Below are 27,127 nucleotides of genomic sequence, written 5' to 3' on the forward strand. Positions count from 1 at the left end.
GCTATTTAGCCTGCCAAAGTATGACTCAACACGCGTATGCAGAGAGACAGGAAGACTGACTCAATCTTAATCCTTATCTACACACTAATACATGACCCCTAGCTTCAAATTAGACTCTTTGGATACTAAGGACAGTCTGCAGCAGGGATGGATGTGGCAGTGAACAGCCATTTTCCTTCTAAACAGGCAAATGGACTCATTTATCAATTTTCTAAAAAAAAACATAATTATATAAATAATTCCCATACAATCAGAACTGTGACTCAAAGTCACAAAATATTAAACTTCTAACCTGTAATAAATTCTTTTTTTTTTGTTCTGATGTCAAGACAAAGGACTTTAAAATTAGTCCATCTTAATAAATGCTTTCAACATTCTATGACATGAGGATCAGCGGTTTTAATAATAACATTTATAAAAATATAGAAATGATGGAACATATAGCAAAAAAAAAAAAAAAAAAAATGTAATCCAAACAAAACAAAGGTCCAGATTTGAAAACATATGAAACATACCGAATATTGCCTCATTTGGAGAAGTGTTTGATGGATGACATCAAAGCCCACGTTAGCTGACTGCTGGGAGCTTAGTGAGGAGGAGGAAGACAGAGTAGATGTGCAGGATGACATGGAAGCAGCCAAAGCTACTTCCACCCACTCTAGCAGAAACTTCAGGGAGCCTCTCTGCATGGCCAGGCCAAGCAGCAGCTCCAGTGCTAGTCTCCGACCAGTGGGGTCTGCCCCACCGGTGCCACTATTCACTGAGGTCTTCTTCAGGAAGTCAGCCACCTGTGCCAGGCAGTCCAGCCCCACTGATGGGATCTTATTCTCGTTGGCCAGAGAGAGTGGTGGAAGCGAAGACAGCACCGAGGACGCTGTGGCAAGCACATCATTGCAAAGCACCGATTCAGGATGGACAGAAGCTGCGAATCTCCAGTTCTGCTGCAGTAACGAGAAGAGCAGACTCAAACCTGTCCTCACGCCCATCTCTATCAGAACATCTGTACCAGACTTGACTTTGGGTGGTCCACCCGGTAGACAAGGCTCCGAGGCCAGCTCGAGTTGCCCACATTCGGTGCCACTGTCTGTGGACTGCGAGGGCAGCTGCACACGGAATTTGTCATGGTATTTGCTGTGAAGTGCATAGTAGATCCTCTGGAGAACTACCAGCCTCTGATGCAGACCCAATGTGTAGGAGGTCTGCGTCAGCATGCGGTGAGCCAGCCATCGCTGGCTGTGAAGCAGGGCTGACAGGTACTCTTCCTTCTCTGCTGAGGCACTGGACTCACACTCAAAGTCTGGCAGGCGTGGACCTACAAGTTCTTGAACAGGCTGGGCCAGAGTCACCACTTCCTTGTTGTGAAGAAGCCTATTGTAGAGTGCAGCAGCTCCATGCCTCCTGGCTGTCTGTGCACTGTCTTCTGCTGCCCAGGAGCTATTAAAGTGCTCCTGCCACTTCAGCAACACATGGGTCTGACAAGGCACCATGTCTGAGCATTATCTATACTCTAATGTATACCTGAAAAAGAGAGGGACATATAATTAGGAGACCTAATGAAGGATGTATACTGGCAAATTTGTAAAATTAAGCCATCTCATACTTGATTAACATAATAAAATGCTACATTTATTTCAGTCATCAATTTACAGACATCTGATGCTAAAAGCCAGTGCTCTGAAGTAAATCCACTGTAAAGGTGTCAGATTTCTCCTTAGTGTTGGATGTTTTCCAACATACAGTACATCCAGGCCATAGGCCCAGTGGGTATCATTGAAATAGGTCGGCTCACCCTGTGATTTCAGAACGAACACACCCGCACTAATGACAAGACTTGTGTCTCACAAGCTGTTATCTTCATTTACAAAGAATGAAATCTGCTTTGAGCACAAAGGTAATACTAATCTGATCAGTCTGTCACTTCATTCATATTCTGTCTCAGTCACAATGCAGTTGCCATCGTCATCGACCTCACGTTGGTCACCTGACACTGACATACAATCCTACGCAATGATCGCTGGGGCTCCACCTAATCCCATGTCCGTGTGCTTTTCAAACCAATAAAGAACAGGCCTGTTGTTGCTGGCGAGGGGAGATTTTGGATCTCCAAAGGAACAGTTTTCCTTGAACAGAGAAATGAAGATTTTAGTCGTTTAGTGACTCATTAGACTGAGGTGATATCAGTCATGCGTGGTAGAACAGAGATGTCCATAGTCTTGTTTCATGGCTGAGAGTCTTGCTATAATTAAATCGTGTACAAAAACATGAACAGAATGTGTGAGAGACTACTAGTAGATGTGAGCATGTCGTAATCCACAGCCAAGAGCCTCATCTCTCTTACTCTGCTGAGCCATGTGGGGCTATATGGTTTCCACTCAGACCAAAAATAACAGCAAGCATTGATACAGCTCTTCTGTCAGACAACCAGTAGCAAACAACCACCAGCAATGTTAGGCACAACCATCAGTGATTCTAAATATTTGGAGATGAGGGACATAAATGTTGATTTTGAGCTTTTTTTTTTCATTTCAGCTAGTGTCACACTTTATCTAGCCTGAAATATGCAGTTCTCTCTGTCAATCCATTTACAATACATCCACTCAAAACATCTCATATTAGCTTTTATTAATTACAGACTGCAAACTGACCTAAATATCATAGCAAGTTGCCAGTAAGCCATAAAACATAAGTGCTCACAGGTGAGCTCAAGTATGGGCCTAGGGGCCAACGATAAAAGCAATAAAATCCCAATATCAAACAAAATATAAGAGTCTGACTTCGAGTGCAGGCAGCACCATGTGTGATGAGAGAAAAAAGAAAATGTCAGAGATATTAGGGGGAGCCACTGTGAAACTGGGTCAGACTAAGCTATATCTTAATGTCAGAGTCCTTATTTTCCAAAAGGTTGTCACATTTACCATGGCTGGTTAGAGGAATTAGCTGCTGTTTTTTCTTTTAAAATATGCATGATAGCTCCCTTATTGATTAGGTTCTGCTTCATTGATTAATCCCATAGTCTGAAAAGTGTTAGAAGATACTTAAGAAAACAACCATCACAATTTCCCAGAGCCCAGGGTGACACCTTCAGATTGTCTGTCAACCTATCGCAGACCAACAACACTGTCTTTACAACAAACAATGACAAGAAAAATCAAATAAAAAACAATAAACAATAGTTCTACTCATGTGGGTGGACATCAGTATCAAATCCACCCTCCATCCAGTTAAGGTGGTTCTGACACCTGGTACAGAAAACCCCTTGTGCACCTGTTTGGTGACTCCCTGGGCTCTATGGGAGACAGATCAGGCACAGGAGACTTCAGGCTCATCCAGGAGGAGTCTGAGGAAGATGCTGAACCCAGGTTTGGGCTGATGTTACCATGACAACCCTTCCCACAATAAGCATTTAGCTAGAGTATGATGCATGGACGCCTGTTAATCTGTGGATAGTATGAGCAACAATTTAGTCATCTTAAACTGCTAATATGCGTTTATCGACTACAGTGCCCTGTAGTCCGGAGTTAGGCACTGACTTGACCGAAGGGTTTATTTCATTAATTAACAATTAGCGGTGATGTCCCGCCTTGTTGGCATCTCACTTTGAATCGTCTGTCAATACCGTTAAGTGCGTTTCCTCCCTGCTGTCAGTCAGCTCAGCGTTACACTAATGTGTCTGTTATTGGCAAACACACGCGCACACGCACACGCGCGCGCACACACACACACACACACACACACACACACAATCGACGTATGTCAATCTGAGAGGCCCTCGGTAAAACACACACCGGGAACATTATTGTGACTCTGCGGTGCCAGCTGAGCTGACGCTGGCTGCAGTGCAGGTTGCTGCTCCGCCAACACGACCAAGCCCCTCCGTCTGTTTGCGCTACAGCCCGGAGTACACCAGTACACCAGCGTCGTACTAATCCACCAACCTGCGTATTATCAAACTACATCACACCGCAGTCATGTTAGTAACCTTGGCTGTTAATCTGCGCCAATAAATGTTTTGCGTTACCTGTCTCGTCCCAGTGAGGTCTCCCTTGGACGCGAATATCATATTAACCTTCTCTGCGTTTCTCCTGTTCTTCGTCTACGTGAATTTAAAGCACCGTGTGACCAGTGCTGGGTGGCTGCAGTGCTGCCACCTGGTGTCTCGGAGCAGAGACCGTCATCTTGGATCTTTTTGTTCCTCTGGGTTTTTGTTTGCAGACCGTGCATGGAACCAGGGCCAGACCGAGTCTTTGTGAGGTCCAAATTTGGATCTCACACCCTATATCCATCCATTCTATATCCGGTGGCAGCTCCTGACAAATCTCTCAGGGGGGGCAACTGTTGCCATGGTGGCTAGGGTGACCCGTTAAATGGGTAAAATGAACAGCTGGCGAATTAGACATTGTCACACTGCATTCAACAATTTGTTTTTCCTGATCCCTGCATATATGAATACAACCAGAGTAACCGCTAGATGGAATCAACCCCAAATTTTCTCCATCAGCTACATAGTCTACAGTAGCTATTTTGTGGACAGCTACATCATTCATCATCGTTCATTGTCAATGTCTTGAATAATAATTCGGCTCTACAATGAATGAACATACCAGTGATCATCAGCAGTGGGTTGCCATTTATTGGTTCACCCTCAGAGACATGTTTGGATGTTAAAGCAACACACACCTGTCGTTGTCCATGTGGTGTCCGTGCCGGAGCCTCCATCAGGATGAAACAGAATGCAGGGGTAGCAAAACAAAGCGTTAGCTACTTCACAGCCCGCTAGCCATGTTTTCCGCTCATACCAGCGTTATGTTTTATGTTTACATTTGGTCTGAGTGGTCGTGATTCTTTAGTTGCCAATTTATTTACTGAATGGTATGTCTCTTAACGATTTGATCGTGTTGCTCTGAGATGAGGTAATGTTAGCCATGTTGACCGTGAATCCCGCTAGCTTGCTACTCCCGCGATTTGTAACACCAGGTTACGTATGACGAAAGTACGTTAGTGCAAGGCCTCCCGGAAACCATGCAGAATACATTGCAGCGTCTAAAGTTTGAAAAACAAAATTAATATGACAGTCTATGAGAACTGGGCGATTTTCACCCAGACTGAAATCGCCCGAACAGCACTCCACGGAACAAGCCTTGACGCCGATTGGACCATATTCAGAGACAGGCAGGATTAACTGTCTACAACAGTGACAGATAATGTTAATGTGATTAAAAATCTTAATGTAAATTTTTTTTTAAATCCTCTCTTTAACCCTTTGGTGGTGCGTCGCCCAATCGCCCTTAGGAACAAACCGCCCATGCCTATATCCATCCATCCATCCATCCATCCATCGTCTGTACCCGCTTATTCCTAACCAGGGTCACAGGGATCTGCTGGAGCCTATACCAGCTCTCTTTGGGTGAAAGGCAGGGGTACACCCTGGACAGATCACCAGTCCATCACAGGGCCACATAGAGACAAACAACCTCACACACTAAATGGGCAATTTAGAGTCACCAATCAACCTGACATACATGTTTTTGGACTGTGGGAGGAAACCAGAGTACCTGGAGAAAACCCACACAAGCACAGGGAGAACATGCAAACTCCACACAGAAAGGCCTCTGCTGGGTTTCAAACCAGAAACCTTCTTGCTGTGAGGCAACAGTGCTAACCACTGGACCACCATGCTGCCCATCCTATACCCTAAAATCTATATTAAATCAATAAAAAGAAAATAAATTAAGCTGAAAAAACGACTCTGACCAGAACAACTTTTTTTAATAGATGTAAATATTAGCAGCCTGTAATTAGTAAGAACAAACAAACAACAACACGTGAATGTCACTATACAGATGTTTTCTGTGGCTCTGAGCTCTGCCAGCATGAGGTAATAACCTTGATAATGTTGCATCATGGAAAATGTAGGATCCAGTGTTTAACAGTGAGGAGATGAAAACATTTCAGACTTACACTTTGTTCATATTCAACTGCAGTTAAATAGGAAATTACAGGATTGTTACTACCATTCTGGGTTATGTGGGTTATGATTACTTGTCTTTTTTGTGCCATTAAAAACACAGAAAACAGAAAATGTAAAACCTCAATTAACAAATATTCTCATTAAACAAATATACTAAATAAGATTTCATTTAATTCTTCATATGATCTTCATTCAGAAACAAATCTCTTGCTCAGTGTAATATGATTTACATGAGGTGATTGATCAATATTCTATATAGCTATAATCTTATACCCCATAAAACTCAGTTCATCACAGCCGAGCCGGTCACGACAGTCCTGCTCCAGTCGCTGGTTTGGGGGTTCAGTCGCTCACTCACACAAAAACAAACCAAAGATAACTTATGACATCAGGTCACACGGTTTCAATTCCTGGATGGCGGAGCAGAGTTAATCCCACTTCCAAGCCGGATTTCTAAAAAGGGGGCTGACTGGCAAAAAGGACGCCAACCCCGGAATGAGGAAATTGACGAGGGAAAGCCATGTGCAAAACAAAGTTGTTCATTGCTGATAACCATACAACCTGATGAGCCACCGGCCACTCCACTCAAGTCTCCCAGTGGTGATCCGCTCCTCTGTCTCCTCTCGATCAGCCAACACACAGCAGTCTTCCCTGTGCCCTTCGCACTGCCCCTGCATCAGTGATGTCTCTGCTCCTCATCACAGTGCTCTCCTCACTTTTAGCGCACGATGCGGAGGCGTGGGGCGCCAATATCAAGTACGCGGTGAACTGCCCCGACAGATGCGACGCGGAGCGGTGCGGTGGGACCCAGCGCTGCACACGGACGGTCCTGGATGACTGCGGTTGTTGCCAGGTCTGTGCAGCGGGCAGAGGGGAGCACTGTTACCGCACGGTGTCGGGGATGCACGGGGTGAAGTGCGGACCGGGATTATTCTGCGAGTTCTACAAGGATGAAGACGATTATGGAGACGAATATGGGATTTGCAAAGGTAGCCCACACATACTCACATTAAACAGCCTGTTTTAAAATCATGCTGCAATTTTTGCATGCTGCATGTTGAATATAATGATGCTCTGCTGCACCAAACCTAATATCCCATCCTGTTATTACAGTCTTTCATGATATATTTTAGGAATTGAGAAAATAGCACTACTGCCATTCAAACACTGATTATAGAGGCTAAATGTGCAGGACTATGTATCCTTGATAGGTTATTTAACTTAATGATAATCCCATTATCTTTAAATCATCTGAGGCTTTGTTTGAGTTTAGACATTGAAACATCAATGCTGCTGCTATTTCCACTTGCAGATTTTCTTTCTGTGATTTCCTTCTTTTGAATAATGAAAACAATGTTGACTGTAAATGTCTGGTTTTCTTTTTCCCTATTTGGTTATTGTTTCATATTTTAAGCAGTATTTTCCTTCTTAACAGATTGCCTGTATGGGACTTACGGCGTTGAATGCCGCAAGACATGCAACTGCAAAGGAGGCATTTGTGACAGGGAGACTGGAGCTTGTCTCACCCTCAAATTCTTTGCCAAAATTGCCAGCAAGCTCAAGACTGAACCACAAGCAGGTGAAACAGAAGATAATATAAATATTATTTATACTGCTTTTTCATAAGTGATTGGATTATTCAGGGGGGGTTAGTAGGAGTCAAATGTCTACTAAATGGACTTAATTAAGTTCTGTAAAGACATGTCATTTGGGAGATTGCACATGAATTGAATGAGGAATAAGTCTTTCACTTGTACTTCCAGGGGGAGAGGCTGGGTCGGGAGAAGTTAACACTGCCCAGAAAACTGACCAACACACAGACAGATCCACTGCTCCAAAGCGGCTCAACCCTCGCTGACAAGTGCTGACAAGGCTGAATCTATTCAGTGTAAATGTAGCATTATAACTTATAAATGAACTGAAAGATATATTTTATTATGTTAAAAGACTTTTTTACAGCATTTGGAAGTTTTATTTGGTTTGTTTGGTCCTTGTTCTACACAATATCTTTTCAAATGAAATATGCAGACTATGTTACGATCATCAAATCTTCCTTTTTTGGTTGTTTTCTATTTGTCAAGTAAATAATGATCCTGTTCCCATTAGCGCTGGTGTAGACAGGATTCTCTCATTTGGTGTGCCTTCATATATTATTGTTACAGAAAGGAGAGTGAATGTCATAAAAAATGACCATGTAGTTATTTTCAAACTGGATACAGCAAAATGTTTCAGTATTTTACTCCATAATGATATTTTATTTGTACTGTACATAGTGAAAAACAGACATGGAAAATATCAAGTATATGACTGCGACCAATGTAAAGAATGCTCTTACAATTAAACCAAAGTTATCTCTCACTTTTGTCATTTGGTCTTCATTGCATAATTGTCAAGTAGGTTATTAGCAAACCTTTATCATGAAAATATGCTGATAATGAGGGTTATGTGGTTTTACTGCATAGAAATTGATTAAGAACAGTTAAATTGTTGGGAGGCTCAAAAACTGGGATCTTCAGATTTGTTCGTATATTTTCAATCAAGTGCAAAACTGGGCTTTAGTGAGTGCATGTCAAAGCATTTAGAGACTTGTAGAAAAGCCACTTCAGTTTTGTCCTGCTTGTATGTTCTTCAATTTCTTGTCATGTTACTGTGTGGAGACTAAAAGCTTACATCAGACTGAGGTTGTGTCCTCTCAGGATCCAACTTTCCTCAAGAATCTCTTGGCATTTTTTGTTGGACATTTGAACATTACATGAATTTCACTATAAAGTGTTGGCAGTCATGCTATATAAGTATTTTTGTTTTAACCGTTTTTTTTGCCCTAATGCTCAAAAATACACTGTGTGCTTTCATATGCCTATCTTTAATCACCAAGAGAAGCATTTCATCTCCAAATGAGTACTGTAAGAATCCAGTAGACTAAAGGGATTTGCTGACAAAATGAAGAACTTGTAAGTTTACTTCACGTAGTATTTCTAGAGGAATTTGACATTTATTTTCTCAGGACATTAGAGGAGAATCTTGGTATTTAATGGTGGAACGGGCTTCTCTATGCAGTGTAAAAATAAGTCTGGTTTGAAGTATGTCTTCTAAGTAGAAAGATTTCTTGTCAAGTCTTGTTTCCCATGATGAAATGAAATAGTCTATCCAAACACAAGAGCAGAAATGGTTATTTGTGCTGAGAATTTTTCAACCATCCTTGACTCTTAAGTTGCGGAATGCCCTACTTTCTCATCTTCCACAAATGGCAAAAAATTCTTTGTTCCCATGCAGAAAACATTTCACAGTTATGGAAAAATGCTTTTACCAGGCATCACAAAAGGAGATCGAAGACAGGCTTTACTGGCGTTACAAAGAACATTATCTCTGATTCAAGAAAATTAGCTATAAAACTGGATAATTTTTTCAACTAAGCGTTTCTTATAAAGCTGGATATAGATCAAGAAGCTGTAAACAAGAAAGAATATAGACTGACATTAGTCCACATGGGAAAAAACATGAATTGAAATATTTTAAAATTTGAGACATTTCTCAAGGCTTTTCTTAAGAAATGTATATAATAGAATTTCCTTCCTGGAGGAAATAAAAATCCCTCCACTCTTCTTTCAGTCTTACTCACCCCAGAGAACCTAGATGAATGTTCTGATAGAGCAGACAAGACATCTTTATGTTTAATTTGACTGGCATGCCAATAGTCTAGATTTGTTATATTTTTTTCTTTGAAATACACAATAAGAATGGTCACATTGGAATGCAAATGTAATGAAAAACTAACAAATCATGTTATTGTAGAGAAAACTTAAAATTTGGTGAGTGAAACTGAAAATCTCCCCAGTAATTCCTTTAAATAGCCACTGTCTTTGTGATTTTGGCTCATAAAGGCCAGACTGAAACATCACATACTTCATGATCAAACAAGTGACTCCTGATTACAGATCAGTGCTGTTTTTCTCTATCTTGCTATAAAACGTCATCAGGTAGTATTAAAGCATCAAACGTGGGGATAAAAATTATATCAAATATATCAGAAAAAATTTCAAAATAACCCTGCCTCAGCTAAAAATATCCCTTATTAGCCTCACCTCTGACTCTTACTGCTACAAAAGTGTTTTCCAGTATTCAGCTTGTTTATTTCCTGTGCTTCCTGACACCTGTGAAAATGGCCCTTCTTCCTGTTGTTGTTGTGTCTGCCCAAGACAGGAATTTTTCAAGTGACACTCCAAAAGTGACACACAACTGCAAAGGGCCTCTTGTTGGTAGTTACAAGAGGACACTTCCTATCCACTTTATTCAATTATTACTTAAATGAAAGCTCAACACCTGTCAACAAACAAGTTCTCCCTGAGAGAAAATTTGAAAGAATTTTAATGTCCTAAATCTGAAAAATATGACTAAAAATGACAAAAAAGTTCTATTATAACTACAATCCACATTAATCTCCTCAGGAGCTGAAGAATAAAAATAGAAATGTCATGAGCAAAACTACAACACATCTTTTTTGTTCTAAAGGCACAAAATCTGATTCTGCATGTTCAAACTTTGGAAAAAAAATGTAGGTCACAGGTCTTTTTATTTGAACATTTAACTTCAATTCAATTATACATATAAAAGTATTGGAAAACTAATGAATTTCCTGATGTTCAGAGTTTACATGGTCACAAAACCATTCAAGGCATAAAGTGCAAAATTGCAAAGAGTGACACACAAAAAGGCTTCTCCTCCATCCAAGGACAAGATGACCCACACAGAAACACACACAGAGATAGGGACAGGTATGGGAGTGGACTGTGTACGAGGCCAGGAGTGTTCATAAGTGCTCAGGCTGAAATGTTCCTCTGATTCCCCTGAGAACCGACAGACCGAGGCCTCGCAACTAAACAAAGGACCCTGGAAAATAACAGGAAAGCATTGGTGAGAAATACCCTTTATCTGACTCCCTGAACACGTCACTGCCGTCTCTGCAGAAACAAAGGTGCGTGAACGGAGTAGTAAATAACACTGATTTACTGCAAATAGATGTTCTGGTATTTACAGTTTGGCCTTGTCTCAACAGGTTGTTTATTGTAGCTGCAGAATGACAAGGCTAATTGGGAAACACACAAACACTGTGAACAAGGAAATGACGCAACGTGATTGACGATGTTAATAGGTATCAAAACTGAGTTGCATGAAAAATATCAAGATGCACTTTAGCTCACACAGCATCATGTATCTTCATTCAACTCTTTAGCTTATTTTTATTCCCCCTTATTCTTTTCTCTTATGGTTGTTCGAATCTGGTGCCTGGACCCTTGACCTCCACATTAAACAGACCACTGTCTTCTTCATAACAATGTGACATGAGAAGGAACAGGTTTATTATCAGTGACCCCACAAGCATTTGGAGAATTTTGTTTTAGTGTCCAGTCAACAAATAAATCAAGACGTTGCATAACGGTCACATAGAGTCTGGTCACAATTAGTTGGAGCAAGATATATCGGCTTGGATATATTAGAACTTTGACTAATGGCTAGAAGAATTTAGAAAACTGAGAAATTGAACTTTGTTTTGCCAGATACAATGTACAGTGTCATTTACATGACTTAAAGAAAAAAAGACAAAATGTCATGAGGAAATAGTGCCGGAAGACTAATATTATCCTGCAATAAAGATTTGCATGTCAGATACTTTGACTGAAGAAGGGAAGTGATCTTTATAGTGTAGGTTTAGCATTTAGGGTGGAGTTAGTGAGGTGACTGGTAAATATAAATCAAATGAAGCTTTTTTTATATTAATTTGTGAAAGGATTTGAATATTTTAACAAAAAGTTATCTTAACAGGGATTGTATGTAAGGCTGCATGGTTCTTTTTAGCAACAACACACAAGATTGCACAGTTATTTTTAGCACCTATAAATTGTGTGTATAATTAGCACAGCATATGGTGATAAAACCTGTCGGAGCTGTGAAAAATCATCCCTAAATTACAGGAATGTAGCCTGAATATGTTGGGCTGAAATAATGTTAAAAGGTTGTGGTGTGACAGATGGACCTCTAGTGGCTTATTGATGGTAGTGTAGCCTGTCACACTTATTTTGCATTTATTTTCCAATTCAATTTGTCCTAAGGTGCTGACAGATATTTCAGAATGAGACTTTCCTTTGTCTTAAATTGTATTGCCTATGTCTGGTAAGAATTTTGTAGTGTTCACAAAACCTTAATTATAGCCTGTGGTCAGAGTGGCTTATATATAGTCATACATGTGATTTAAATAAATCATATATTAAGGTGATCACTAATTATACATATCCACACCTTTAAAGACAAAGAGAAACATCTATGAAAAACTTGGTAACATCCTAATTCGAAAATCACCACCAGAGAGCAATGTTGCATCAAGAAAAACAATGAAACATGATCTTTGGTTTAGAGGAAACCTTAGACTACTGTCTACACTGTTCTATAGCTGAGAGCAAAATGGTTAAAAACAAAGAACCAGGTCAATATACAGCTGTTTACAGGTAAGCCATGTACTGTATTATAGACATACAGGTCAGGAGATGTTTATGGAAGTAATGGTCAGATGGATTTTAACTTTAGCGTAGATAGGACTAGGGTCAGATGAAAAGAGACAAACTGTGTCCAAAACAATGTAGGTGGTGATCCAGGCCTAGACAGCCACATACTGTATCCCTGCTTATATTTGCCATCAACAGTCTTTTTGTGTTAAATGCTTTAGAGAGTGCATGGTAGAGAGCTGGCAAAAAATAGGAAGACATGCAACCACCAGATGTCCCTAATGTATAGTTTGCTGTTGTGCTGATGATGGTCTTGTGACCAACAACATATAATGTCTTTGTTTTATCACCATGATGTTTTTGGATATTATACAGGCAATAAATCACCTTGGACATTTGGGAGGAAACTAACAGTGAATATATTATCACCTTGTTTGTCTTGATAGGATGAACCTGCTAACAAGCAGTTCCTTATTTACACATCTAGCAGATATAGAGCAACATGTCTGTGAAGTTTGTGTCCACTTGATAAGGTTATGTTAAGATAATTCGCTCTCAGTTTAGCTCTGTTTTGGTCTCCACCAGCTCCTGATTAAAATATTTGTCTCCAAGCCAAATGCTCCTCTTTGCTCAACAGAGCATAGCTGCTCACTTTCTCTATTTGTTACAGAAAGAGCCCCAATGTTATCTTAGTCCACTGGGAGAGGTTTTTTGTCTTCATGAGCCTCCAGAGATTTTCATTATCTGTCCAGAAGTCACCAACCGTTCAAAACATCTGATTCAAAGGCCATGAGAACAGCAGACCCATTGAGGACATTTTAATTCCCGAGGGCTCACTGTGAAGATTCATCCGTTCTGATCTTATGAGTTACCTCCTATCAGATGAGGTCTTCCAGAGTGTCTCTTGGAAATAGATGCAGCTACAGTTTGTTTACAGATGGCCTCGTCTTACGTCACAAGGTCATGTTCAGCATTCCATGTCCTGCAAATATAATAAAACTTGCTGAGAGATGGCTTAGGACATATGGCTCAGAGCCTACTGGTTTTGGTTCGTTCAATCTTTGTCTAATCTAATGAGGATTTTCATAACACTTAGAAACCCCATCTTCTATGTGGTGATTACATTTATTGCATGGAATTAATTCTACTATATTCCTGCAGTTGACTGTTGAACATAAATATCGTTGCACAGCTGCAAATAAAACTAAATCAATAAAAATGACTGTAATTGGCTGTGCTGTAGCAACAAATGGATAGTCACATTGTGCACGTAAAATGAGCTATTTGGAAAGTTACATTTAAGTATGGAGTTATGTCTGCAGAAGACTTCCACACTGACTGCAGTCAGAAACCAGGATTGCCTAGATCACTGGTTCCCAACATGGCCGACAGGACAGCCAATATGATTTTAAATTTGTAAGAATTTAAATAATTAAACCTATTAGTGTTTTTTCTTGACTTTGGACACTTCAGGAATCTAAAAATACTTCAGATGTCACAGTGTCAGAGGGGCCATGAAATGTGATGAGGTGTTGCAAGTAAAGCAGCGCTTTGTTTTTTTGAAGGGTAATAAGCCAAAAACATGACCAACCCCTGGTCTAGATTGTTGAAAATACTGTAACAAAAAAGTCACAAACCTGATCACCTTCACGAAGATGTTAAAAATGGACACTGGTTATCGGGCGAATATCGGACCATACGATCTGTGCAATCAGAAAAGTGTCAGTGCAAAGCTTTAGACAGATTCATGTGCTGCTGCTGCTCGATCATTTGACAGCTGTTAATAGATAGCCACCCATACATCAAACAGATCAATAGATAATGTGTTCAGCTTGACCCTACGTTTGACCCACTTCATCAACCAGGCTCTAGTTTGTTGACATTGCCTCCTCCTCATTCAACGCCTTTACAGTGACCTAATTCAACCAGCTCTTATAAAATCATATCAAAATATCACAATATCACAAATTTCCCTTTCAGTGTATTACAAACGGCAAATAGACTTTTTGTGCAGTAGAATACTCTGATTTATATTCTAAACACAAAAATCAACTCATCATCTTTCCTCCAATGTTCATGCTCTGTATTGCCTTTCAACCTTTTCATTTTGTATTCCCTTTTTGGGAATTCCATGCATATTTCTAAAATATTGCCTAGTGAACTTTTTAAAAAGATAATTAGATAGTATCACTTCATGTACATTTTTCTCAGCTTGGATGACAACCACGCATTGGAATGTCAGAGTAACATTTTTTTCATTTATTTTGCTCAACAGACGGTAATGTGCTGAAACTACGAATAGGCAACCTCACATCCATAACTACATTATAAAGCCTTTTATTATATCATCTCCATTTATCACACACTCTTATCCTGCTTATTTTCATCTATACAAATATATGTTCTATAGAAAGAGTCACTGCAACACTATGAGTTGCCCTGCCCAGTAAACAACATGCACTTCCCACTGGTGTGTATACAGCTGGGCTTACACCAAAGTGTCGGCAGAGTCACTGAATAAATGTTTGTTGAGCTGCATTCACACAGTGATTTGTATATGCCATCTTGAAACTGAGGTGGTTTTGTGTTTGTATACAGATTACTCACAAAGGATGCATTCAAATTTCAGGATTGACAATCCACTATGAGCACTAGAAACGTTTTCTTTTCTGCCCCTTGCTTGTGCGCAACCTGAAATGCAAGAGAAAGTCAGCTGCACCACAGGAACACGACTCAGACAGAGCTCTCACGTTAAGACTTCCTCAAACATGCTGTCTCTCTCTCTCTCTCTTTCTCTCACACATACACACTTTCCCCCTATCTCTCCTCCCTCCTCTCTGTAACAAACATACACACTCGGTCTTCTCAGACTGACTGCGAGCGTCTCACTACCAAGGATGACGGGTGGAGTTAGGACTGCATAGGCTGCAGTGTTGGGAGAGAGTGTGTGTTTATGTTTGTGTGTGAGTACATGTGGGTGTGCATGTGTCTGGGCGGACTCCCACTGTAATGGTGCCCCATGTGTGACTGCTCTGACCGCGACAGCCACCCTGTCCACACTGGAGATTTTCTCAGCATGCAGATGGTGTGAGCAGTCAGGGGAAAAGTTTTTAACAACTCGTCTGAACCTCAGCTTACTCAATCAAGTCTGCACACACTTATTCAGTCCCGGAGGGGAGCAGCAACACAGCCGGAGGGCAACTTCAGCTTGTCTCAGCCCAGGATTTGTGTTGATTGAGCCTGTCACTGGATTGGATACAGTATTTGTACATCACTTATAACAGCTGAGGGATTCAACAAGGCTGTATATTTATGAGGTGAGTCTGATATTAGACGTTGTGCAGTTTCATTGTGTTTTTGCCTGTGTACTGTTGTTAAACATGAATCTAATATAATGAGAAGATGCCATAGGCAAATGGTGTAAAAGACTGCTCCAATCTAAGGATCATATAGTGACACTAACTTACTTTTTAAAGAGAGGAACTGTATAAAATTGTAATAGTAACATCACATTTGCTAGCTATGGCAATAGCTCTAACATTTACTGGTGTTTAGGGGTTCCTGGATTTGTTTAATACTTTCCATGTGTTTCATTTACTTTTGACTCATATGACCCCAGACCACAAGCAGATGAGGTCAGCAACTGAACAATGATTAGATATGTCAATGGCTTTGGTAACTGAAGAGGTTTTAGAATAAGCTTTCCAAACTTCTACAAACTACTACAATCGCTTGTTTTCTAATAGATTTGATTACTCAGACAATGATTCATTAATGTCATCTATTTGTGATGTGTTAAACTCATGACACAACTCATACAGCAGTAAACATCACACTGAGATTGGAGTAGAGATGCACCATGGGAAATGGAAGCCCAACTTTTACTTATGTATAGATGTCTTACGCCTCTATGGACCAACCTGAGAAAAGCTGGAATCTTGCCACAGTGTCTAAAAGCCAATTATGCAGCTAACAATATTAACATTCATCTCAAGCTTATACAGTACTCATACATATTGCTAGCCTGTAACAACGTAACTGAAACACAAGTTTACTGTGTGTAACTAGCAATGACTGCTGAACAGTTGGAAAGCATCATTTTGCAAGGACTTGCTAATTCTGGTGCGGGATGTACAGATGGTGAGACCGTTGCATGCACCATCCAAAAACACTGACCCCCTATCTGGCACTTGGCTGGCCAAACAGAGACAAAAACTCAATTTCGTATGGATTAATGTGCTTGTTGTGATGCATGTGCAAATACAGCATTTCCAAAACAGGCAAAAAAAGGAGAATCAGAAAAGACTTCAACCAGTAAAAATGAAAGGAAGAGAAGAGTAATTGATGACAAAATGGCACAAAGGGCCAAAAAAAAAAAAACACCTCTGCAACTTGTTTTCCCCACTTGTGCTCTTAATGGAAAAGGAAGATGCGAAAGCAAACTGGGCATGAGCTGAGGTTGAAAGAGGGAAGATATGATGACCCCTGTGCGCCAGGAATGTCTGCTGTGCACAAGCTGTGCTGCTGGAAACCCCAGGGATCAGGTTCCGCATGTCAGCTGCTGCACTCTACTGTTCCCAGGTCTAACTCTGTGATATGTGCTTATTGAGAGATAAGCAGGGGATGGAGAAGAATACTGGAACTGCAGCAAAACTGTATTTGAGATAGATTGGTAAAGTAATGGGTAAAGAATCCATTCACATTTTTGGAAACATGCTTATTTAGTTTCGGGCATTTAAATGAGATTATTGATAACCACTGTTTGATATAAAGGCTACAACCAGCAACTGGTTAGCATAGTTTAGCACATAGACTGGAAACTGACGGAAACAGCTACACTAACTCTGTTGGGTAACAAAATATGCCTATCAGAAGTTCTGCTGCGCACAAATAAGATGATGTATTTCACTTGTATCCACACTGTATAAAAACTGCAGTGTAAAAATGACAATTTCCCATTTTCATTTTGTACAGACACTGTAAATCCCTGGAATCTCCATTGGTCATCTGGAAACTGCTCAAAGGCAAGAAAACGCCTGGCAGATACATTTACTTAGCACAGGCTAGTTTACCAAGACGATCTATAGTAAGGTGACATTTTAGAAAAGTTAAAATTCAGAGTTGGCTTAGTGGTCTCTCTGGTGAAAATTACTGTGACCACAGGTGTGATTTTCAGCTCACCCTCTCATTCTGTAACCATGTGTATCTTATTTTATATTCGCAGGCTTAGAAAAGAAAGCCACATCAACAGTTTCATTCATTTAATCTCATTTCAAACACACGGCTGCTGCTCAGTTCCCAGACATGCTGTGACACATGGTGCAAAGGAAAATGGAAAGGGAGGGGCCGCGATGCAAGTGATGGAGTAATGAGTGTATCATACTAAAAGACCTGCATTGTAGACTCTGAAGGGGGCTACAAATGGCATCTAAATCAGTGTGTAGACAAAATAGACTGACTCATCACACTGATTCATACAGGAAAGCCAGAAAGTTTATTGGGCATTTCAGTTAGAGAAGCAAAAGCAAAAGTTATTTCCAAGAATTCAATCCTTTGGCGTTTGTGATACGTTGCACTGTCACCTCTGTTCCTCTCTTCCTGCTTCTATCCATCCACCTATACGTCCGTGACTCACGGTGGGTTGTGTGGGTAGTAACTGATCATGGATTACTTACCAACCCCATGAAGAAAGCAAACGTCTGACCTGAGTGTAACCCTCTTTTGCAATAAATCATGATAGATTTGATGTGTGTGTTGGAAGGAGCAATGGAGCAATGGATCAGCTCTTTTTTAAATGTGTGAGTACTTCCATCTGTGACTGTTCTGAAGCCCTTCCTCTTTCACATCCTCTCCAACAATTAGCACAGCAATCGCACAGCAAGAAACATGCCCTGCTCTTCCCTTCATGACTTTTTAGCAGCAGTTGCAACAGAAACAGTCTGCTCTCAAGGTAGCAGCTTTGGTAGTGCAGGGTTATATTTGTCTTTAACACATGTGGGTCATGGAGGTCCTACTGTGCAGACTTTGGGGGGGTTGCCCAGATATATTTAAAGGGTTGACAGCACCGACTAGCAATGTGAAGTTCAGGTTTCCTGTTAGCAGGGTACTGGGGTAGTTTAACAAACAGGACCACAGGCTTTACTGTTCAATGAACATTGAATTTTCAGGTTCTGCCTGAATTAGAGTAGGCTTAGAGAGATGGTTGCTAATGAAGTCAGAGTCAGAGTTTGTCATGGCCAAGTGGCTTCAATCAGCTGTCAAGCATGCTGCCTTGCATATGTAAGAAAGTCACCACATCTTCTTTGTCTGCCAGCCACATCTTACTAGCAACTAGTGAACGGGAGGAGGGAGCCATCATGTGATAAATTCATTTTTCTGAACGATAAATAGTTTCTGTTTCTTTCTGTTACTTTATGGTCAGGCAGACAGACAGATAGAGGCAGAAGGATAGACAGAAATCCAATTCTACTTGTCAAAAGAGATTTTCCTGATTCACACACCACTGACCTTTCTATCGTCCCCAATCCCATCAAGGAAAGTTGGCACAGGGATTACTGGCAAGCGCTAGGGCAATATGGAGTACAGCAGCTGCTGAAAATGCAAAACTGAGGCCTGGAGACAGACAGATCTTAATAACACTGTCTGCCACATGTTATAGGACATAAATACAGCCTACAGGTTACATTCAAAAAGTATTGTTAAAAAAACATAAGGAGTAAAGGTTAAGTAGAGCAAATAGTCAGTAGTTTGTATAATTGAATTTTGTCATGTGCACTTAGCACATTTATATCTGCCATTTTGGCCAGTGGTTAGGTTTTTTTTTTTGTTTTTTGTTTTTTTTTTAAATCAACCATAGGGTGGGAAAGGAGCAGATCTAAGTTTGTTGAGGCCAGTTTTCTCTTGACACAAGGCTCCCTTGCTGCTGCTGTGACCGGCCACTTCCTGTGGTCACAGAAGATTTCCCCCTTGCTGTCCCTGCCCGACACCAATATCTTTGTGGCACATGGGATGACAGTCCGTATACTTGAGAGCAGGGATGAAATGGGCTTCTTTCTGCAGCCCATAAGTATGATTTAGGTAACTATGTTGTATTTTTTCACACCCCCAGATTTTTCCCTGGCACAACTTTAATTTCCCAAAGGAAACTCAGACTATAAAGTGAGGCCTCAATCTATTTTCCTCCAAACCAGCTCAATTTAAACAACTATGTGTTAAAAAGCTGTTCAGACTTTTTGTGTGCTTTGGTACTGTCCTATATGGGGAACAAACACTCTGTGTAAGCACTGAACACTAGCAAAGTCCTGATGTTGAGAGCCAGGGCAAGGCCTGTGGTATCACATTTCAGAGATTCTCATCAAAATTCCTCTCTGGTATTGACCTCTAGATATCATTATAGTGTGTAGAGTGTATAAAGTTATTCATGTGGCAAACACGGTGCATCTGACATCAGTTAACACATGCAAAAAATGTTTAGCAGAATAATGTGTCATGCTATTTAAGTGTTAAACATCCAACAGAACCCTTTTCAATACTCACACTTTCATCACATTTTACACAAAATGGTTCTGTCCCAGGAAACAATGGAACATTATTTATTGTAAATTTAGTGTCTTCCTGGCTGCTCTATAAGAACACCTTTTATCACTTAAGACACTTCCAGTTGCTGTAGTTTATGATTTCACTGACAGACGCGTATATTTAGACAAACTAAAAGGCGTCCCTGATCCTGAGGGAGCCTGGCTCTGAATCCATTTACTGATGGACACAAACAGACAGTGAATACTAATACGTCTGTGTCCAAATCGAAACAAAAAAACAGTAATCATGGCTTGAAAGATTTGCACCTCTCAAAGAGAAGTCAGTCCCTCCCTTCCTTTCTCTTTTACTTGTGGAGTTTAAAATTCATTCATTTTTATTCGACTGCCACAAGAGCCACAGATATGCTGCATCCTGCTAAGAAATTATGGTGCGTGCCACAAAACCTTAGGGGGCTGATTCGTGACAGTCTTTGTGTTGTCCTTTTGAGTGAGTGTTAAAAATAAATTGAATTGAAATTATGTGTTTGTGGTATGTGTGCGAGTGTGTGGCTATCTGTGCTGTATACTGAGCTGTTTTTGTTTATAGTAAAGGTCAGGGTGTCTCTTCCCACAGGCTTCTTAGTATGGTCAAAGTTCTCAGACTTGCTGTGAGAAAAATGCTGGGATGTTCTTAACCTCCACATTTCTTGAATGGTTCTTGACAAAGCTGAGTGTTCCTAGACTTTAGTGGATGATAGTAGAATGTGAACTGTAGGTGTCACGTTTAAAAGAGATTTCATCATATCTCTGTGATTTACTACACAAATGTTTTTTTTGTTAAAAGTTATTTTTGCGATGTGTAAACCACAAATATCCCATTTCCTCATTTTTAACATTCCTTATTTAAACTTATGTTCAGGAATATTACTATCACACATTCATTTCCACTGCTAATTTTGGAAACTGAGGCTCAGAGGACAAAGACTGTGTGACAAAGACTACTGTCGCACACACAAAGACAGACACACACACCTGCAAACACAGGTGTTTTGCAGGGACACCTCTGGGAGGCAGTTTCCAATGTGCTGAATGGACAAAAGAGTCAGGTTGTGATATGTTCTTGAAGAGACTTTGCAACTACTTCATAAATGTGCTTACAGCCACATCTGGGGCCATCAGGAGGTTCACTATGAAGGTCTCTACAAAAACAGTGACTACAGAGAAAATCACAGATGTTGACTTTAACCCTTGTTCGGTTGTTGCTTCACAAAAATCGAGTACATTAACTTGTACAAATGCACCGAGGAAGTGATGTGGCTGAGGATGACCAGTGTTAATCCGGTATTTCAGGACTTTTAAATGATTTTGAATCTACCTATATAACAACACAATATGCAGACCTCTTGGAATCCATACTGAATGACTAGTATAAATAACGGAAAGATTCTAGTGTAAAAACTGCTCAATATATTGTACAAATAACCTGAGATTTAAAGAAAAACAGAAACAGTATAACAAAAACATCTCCCCAGGCTGAGAGCATTTGCTTGTCTTGCTCTAGTTCACCTATAAAATTTAGTATTCATCTCTTTATGGCTGTCTGTAACACATCATTTTCCCATAATTCATTTAGACTTGTTCAACAGAACCCACAGACTGGCTTTTAACAGAAACATAAACATTAAAATGAAAGACGGTCACAATTCACCTTGCTGTTACTAAATGGGCCAAAGAACCACTATCTCGTCTACTAATCGCTTTTCCATTTGTCTGATAATTTATACTTGGTGATGATTATGTCTTCTATCCCTGTATAGTCATGTATTACTTCTGAACTAGACCATAGTGTAAATATTAAAGTGTTTCTACTCTCAGCCAGCTCCAAAGTATTCAAATTAAGCATTATTTATGATTTCAAGTCATTATGTGTCACAGACCAGCCCCTGCAGCGCTGTTAACTAACACAGCTATGAAATAGTAAAAGGGTTATGGCACCAAACTGGCAACACAGCAGGTGACACCATCCACAGATGTGTGTATCAGCCCTTAACTGTGTTTCATACTGTGTGTATGTGTGTGTGTGTGTGTGTGTGTGTGTGTGCGTGTGTGTGTGTGTGGGTGTGCATCTGTGTGTGCATGCATACATTCACTTGTGTTGTTCAGGTTAACAGAACAGATTTCACACAAACAATAATGATCTCAGGTAATAGATTTCACTGCTGTTTGAGTTAGAGCACTGCCCATTATTTCCCACATAGATCTAGCATGAAACTGGAGCAAAATCAAAGCAGGTTGGAGAAAAGATAATAAGTAGGTTATGGCCACAACAATGCAAAACAAGTGTAAAACTACTATTATGTGGAATGCAGAGGCATGTTTGTGCATGCACAAACATGCTTACCTGGACTGTGTGCATGGAACCTGAGAAGATTTTGGAATCACCACAACAGTCCTCCTGCACTTGCTGCACTGCTGCCTGGAACGCTGTTGGCCTACATCTGGTTGTCATCTGGATCTGTTTGGACATAAACCAAGCCAAGCTCAAGCAAAGCCACTAAGCTGACAGCAGCGGTTTGCAAGTCATCACTGAATGATGTGGACATTTAAACTATCTAGTAGCCTCCCCTGTTGATGTGCCATTGAGGAAGACAAAGAGTTGCCATTATAGGTACTATTCATTTGATGGGCCTTACCATTGATCTTGTTGTAGAAAGAGTAAAAAGTTGATTTCAGATCATACAAAAGAAAAAAACATTTCCCCATTTCCTTTTTTGATATCTAGCCAATAGTTTTATTTGTTTTAATAAAGACAGTTGATGAATTTTGTTGGCAACAATAATGTGTCTTTGCAGAAATAAAATTTCATTCACCCAGGATAACTCCAGAATTTTTGAAGAAAAAGAACTGAAAGGAAGGAATTGTTAATTTGAATAACATTTGTCTTGGACTGTGACAATGATGTGTATTCATTTCACTTTCCATATTAAACCACTGTATTCTGTGAGTTAAAAGCTTGCAGAATAATGGGACTCTAAAGGTTATATTGACTGGCTGTTTTTGTCATTTCTGTTCTAAATGTCTGGATTGATGTTTGGAAAACATGTGTCTGTTATAGGTTGCAGAGTGTATTTGCAACGCCTGCACATTTAAAGTGCTTTAAACTGTTTTACCTGTTTTGCAGATTAGACTTGCAGAGATGGATGACCAGTGTGTGTCCCACAGTAGTCCCCAGCGCAGCGGAGGTCAGGCCAGCACAGAAGTTCAGAAGCAGGGACGGTCAAATGTCATCAGGTGTGGGTGGCTCAGGAAGCAAGGAGGTTTTGTCAAGACTTGGCACAGTCGCTGGTTCGTACTGCGAGGGGATCAGCTCTACTATTACAAAGATGAGGAGGAAACCAAAGCCCTGGTGAGACTGCAAAGACAATGAAATGCTAATCTCAACTCATTTTGAAATCACAGCCTCTTGCACATCACTTCCGTTTCACTGCCTGATCATCGAGTTCAGGATGGAGACACTCACAGCACATTTAGACAGTTGCTTTCAATTCACTTGTTCAATTCAATATTTCATTCACTATTTAAGGCCTGAAGAAGGAAAACTTATCCACAATTTTACTAAATGAGCAAGGATCAGTATTTCAGAAAAAGCATATGTGTAGCAGAAATTGCTCTCTGCTCTCTCATTAATCATCTCACAACCCCTCAGATTTATCTTGTGACACCTTGGATTGTCCCTGACAAGGCTGAACCATTGGACTCAACTATATAGAATAGTTAAAAATTGCTCCACCTTGAGCAGCCAAAACAATAAAATACCGCTCACACATTACTGCTTCAGCTTTAGTAATCTGATAGGGCATTATGTAATATTGTACTTTCAAACAGTACATATTAACAGATTTATTTATATTTATTTATTTGTATTCTGGTCATGGGACAAGACATTTATAAGCCACAATTCAGCCTCAGACTGGGGATTCCCCCCCAGGCTGTTCGACTTCCAGATTACTTTTTCTTACAGTTTCTACAGCCATGCTCACTTTATATAATGATATCAAAACACAAAGAGAAAATGTAGTTATTTGAACTAAAAAGAAAGGGGACACTAATATTTAATAACAGCATTAATAAAAACAATAATATATTTGGGTGTTAGCAGATGTACATACCATATTTAATTTGTGTAATGTAGACCAAAGCATTTTCTACACAGTGCAAATATTAGGCAAAAATAAATGAAGTAAAAACATAGTAGTACATAGTATTAGAAGTGCTAATACAAATTCATTTAGAATGGGGATAACATGTTTATTTAATGGTAAAATATACAAAGCTTAATGGTTTTATGTATCATAATCAAACCATTTACCTACTAGGAAACTTTTTCCTCCACTTACATTAATTACTTTTATGGATATAAAGTTACGCTGCTGCACTTTCATATAGAATAGAACCATTTGTCTTTATCTTCAGCTTAAGTTCCTGTAATTATGTTGTTTTGTGAAATTTATGAAATAGTTTGAACTTGTTAGAACAAATGTGAGAAGGTAATGAGCCATAAAACAATGGACGCTGGGGTCTACAGAGCAGAAACATCATAACAGCCATAAGCTATAACAAAACTCCAGTTTATGTGAGTTGGACTGTTTTGACTGTTTGACTATAGGTCAAAGTGTAGCTGGTTTTCACCAAAGCCAACACACAGGAGGAGGAGACCATGAGTAATGCCGACAAAAAGGCTGTCTCTAACGTTACTGTAACCAGGCAGCCTCCCTTAGTGAGCATGTGTTGACTGAACAAAGACGCAGCCAGACACAGACTCTGGATTCTCATTACAAAGCAAAATCACAGAAATGTGGAAAAATGGAAGAGAAGGGATTAAGAATTAATTCCACAGGTCAGCTCAGTGAGGCACTGCATGCTAGTAGCAAATGATTTTCAGTGAAGTTGAACTGACAATGGGGATAAAGAAAAATCTGTTCTCAGTGATTCATGTTATTTCACTTTTATGGCTGTTTTGGGATCAGTTTGCTGGGAAGGAGTGTCAGTGAGCCAAGGACAACTGAATGCAGATGAAAAGGGACATTAAACGAGTAGGCAGACATGTTGGAAATACACTTAGTGGCTGTCAGGATAGCCCAGCTAGCTGTTTTTGAATGATCATGAGATGTATCAGTATTCATATTCCTAGATACGTGGAACAAACAGTAACTGACTTGTGTTCGCTCACACATAACTTACCATCTTTGATTCAGAGATATTCAAAATCCAATCTTATCTTTTTAACTAAACTGTTATTTCATGATTTGTCCTTTACTCATTAATGGCTAACTACTCAGGTATTTACTACTGCTCGTGGAGATTTTCATTTGGTTGCCAGCTGTTTCACACCAGAAGCTTTGCTTTTTGTCTGCATAGAAAATAGACAAAGGAAACCCTTTTTATGTATCTATTCCGCCCAAACAATATCCTCTTTTTCCATGGGAAACTCGAAGACTTTTGCACAATTGAAATCTTTATTCTGCTCATCTACCCACACTTTTCTGTCTGGCTGATTTCCCAGCAAGCTCTGCTCAGCCAAACCCTAGCCACATCAGCAGCAGACGTTTCTGAAGGTTAAAGCTCCAGACCTGAAGGTGGGCTGCTGGCCAGATCCAGGGAGAGGAGATACTGTTTGCTGCTATTCCCTGGAAGCTATAGTTCTTTAGCAGTATATTTAAATCAAAACTGGTCTTATTTGAGGAGCAGCAACAGTTTTGCTTTAGTTCTGGGTGCTGTGAATACTCAGAGGGAATGATGCAAATGCTGTGGAGCAGTTTATAATAATATTAACAAAATGGAATATTCTTGTCATCCATATTTATGTACCCAGAAATGCTATTTGTTAATGTCTCTACAACTTCAGCCACCTGAGCAACACTCCACACATTTATGTTGTGCAACTTTTCATTCTTGCCCTACTTCTGAAACAAAGCCAACATAAATTTCAAATATCTAAAACTGCTACTTTTTGCAGAAAATGGAAAAGTTCAATAAAACTATTTCAGGCACAGAGAGCAGTGCGTTCAAACCTCTTAAATCTACTCGTCCTCCAAAGGAGATCAGCATGGAACAGCACACAAAACAACACCTCACCAAGACACAGTAACAGAATACAAGATAACTAATCTACAGTCCTCCTGGGAGAAACAACGAAGTAGGTCAAAGAGGAGAGAGAGCCTTGACTGAATTTGTTCTGTAGCCTCTAACGCTGCTGTTCAAGACCAGGGCAAACAAACACACACAAGCTCACACAGTAACATCTAAATTGGAGTGTGTACACCAGAGTGAAATCTCCCTGTTCTGAGCCAGGAACCACATAACGCAGGGGTGTGAAGCTGTATTTAGATCAGCTATTAATTAATTCTTTTGGATGCTGTGAAGTCTCCATTTGTTACCTGTCACATCAGCCTAATTGCTGCCTGCTCTGTGGGAGCCTGAACATCTGCCCATTTCTGTTGCCTATGGAAACAGACCCCAACAAAGCTCAGACATAAAAATTTAGACATGAACAACCACATTTTAAACACAAAACCTCCGTCAGTAATATTCCCTATTTGATACTTATTCCACTTTATATACTATCAGCCACATTTTATGGGTGTTTTTTATTTTCAGTGTGTTGTAAGCGTAAATGAAATAGATATCCAGCAGATATGGAGGTATGTATGCATGCAGGTAGTATACAAAGGATATTTATTTCTTTTTTACAGTAACTAATGCCCACTGCGACTGAAAATAAGGCTGTGAATGGAAGGAGTGAACCATAAAATTAAAGTTTCAGGTATAACAATCAATAGAATGAGCTGAAAGAAGCACGTAGTGCTCAGGGGAGGGGCATAGTCAGATTATACTTCTCTGTGGGTTTGTCACCACCAGCATCACTGTTGACATTACCATATTTCCTTGATTTCTTGTAGTTGCTGTTACAAAAATATGGATTGCAGCTGCTTTAACCTTAGTGACAGAACAGATAATCTCTTATGGATAACATATAGAGAGCATATTATTAATGTCAGTATACGGGACTATGTTATGTCCTATACAGTCAAGCCAAGCCTCTCTGAGCAGTGCACGGAATCTGAAGTATGGCAGTCAGATGGTAG

The 27,127-nt window shown here is 40.0% G+C and overlaps 3 protein-coding genes across 9 annotated transcripts in view; 2 read left to right on the forward strand and 1 right to left on the reverse strand.

The window, feature by feature from the left end:
* Positions 1–4,102, reverse strand: part of LOC113124279 (probable E3 ubiquitin-protein ligase HERC1) — a 38,576-nt gene extending 34,474 nt beyond the window's left edge. For 5 of the 6 annotated variants that reach the window (XM_026296893.1, XM_026296892.1, XM_026296896.1 and 2 more), the window contains exons 1-2: positions 4,019–4,102; positions 516–1,518 (exon numbers count right to left, since the gene is read on the reverse strand). In XM_026296893.1, the coding sequence (XP_026152678.1) occupies positions 516–1,487 (972 nt within the window). In that variant the 5' untranslated portion in view covers positions 1,488–1,518; positions 4,019–4,102. Of the gene's footprint in view, positions 1–515; positions 1,519–4,018 lie in introns of those variants that run through there. The other variant, XM_026296897.1, reaches the window with a different exon arrangement.
* A 2,430-nt stretch (positions 4,103–6,532) lies between these two features.
* Positions 6,533–8,276, forward strand: esm1 (endothelial cell-specific molecule 1). Its single transcript, XM_026297948.1, is given in 4 exon segments — positions 6,533–6,607; positions 6,609–6,957; positions 7,404–7,547; positions 7,732–8,276. Coding segments are annotated over 4 exon segments (663 nt in total). The 3' UTR covers positions 7,827–8,276.
* Positions 8,277–15,311: 7,035 nt separating this feature from the next.
* The window catches only part of arhgap24 (Rho GTPase activating protein 24), a 52,299-nt gene continuing 40,483 nt past the window's right edge, over positions 15,312–27,127 (forward strand). The window contains exons 1-2 of one of the 2 annotated variants that reach the window (XM_026297148.2): positions 15,312–15,782; positions 23,164–23,388. In XM_026297148.2, coding sequence (XP_026152933.1) covers positions 23,179–23,388 — 210 coding nt within the window. In that variant the 5' untranslated portion in view covers positions 15,312–15,782; positions 23,164–23,178. Of the gene's footprint in view, positions 15,783–23,163; positions 23,389–27,127 lie in introns of those variants that run through there. The other variant, XM_026297152.1, reaches the window with a different exon arrangement.

Source organism: Mastacembelus armatus, chromosome 12 (assembly GCF_900324485.2).
Source record: "Mastacembelus armatus chromosome 12, fMasArm1.2, whole genome shotgun sequence".
NCBI classification, from domain to species: Eukaryota; Metazoa; Chordata; class Actinopteri; order Synbranchiformes; family Mastacembelidae; genus Mastacembelus; species Mastacembelus armatus.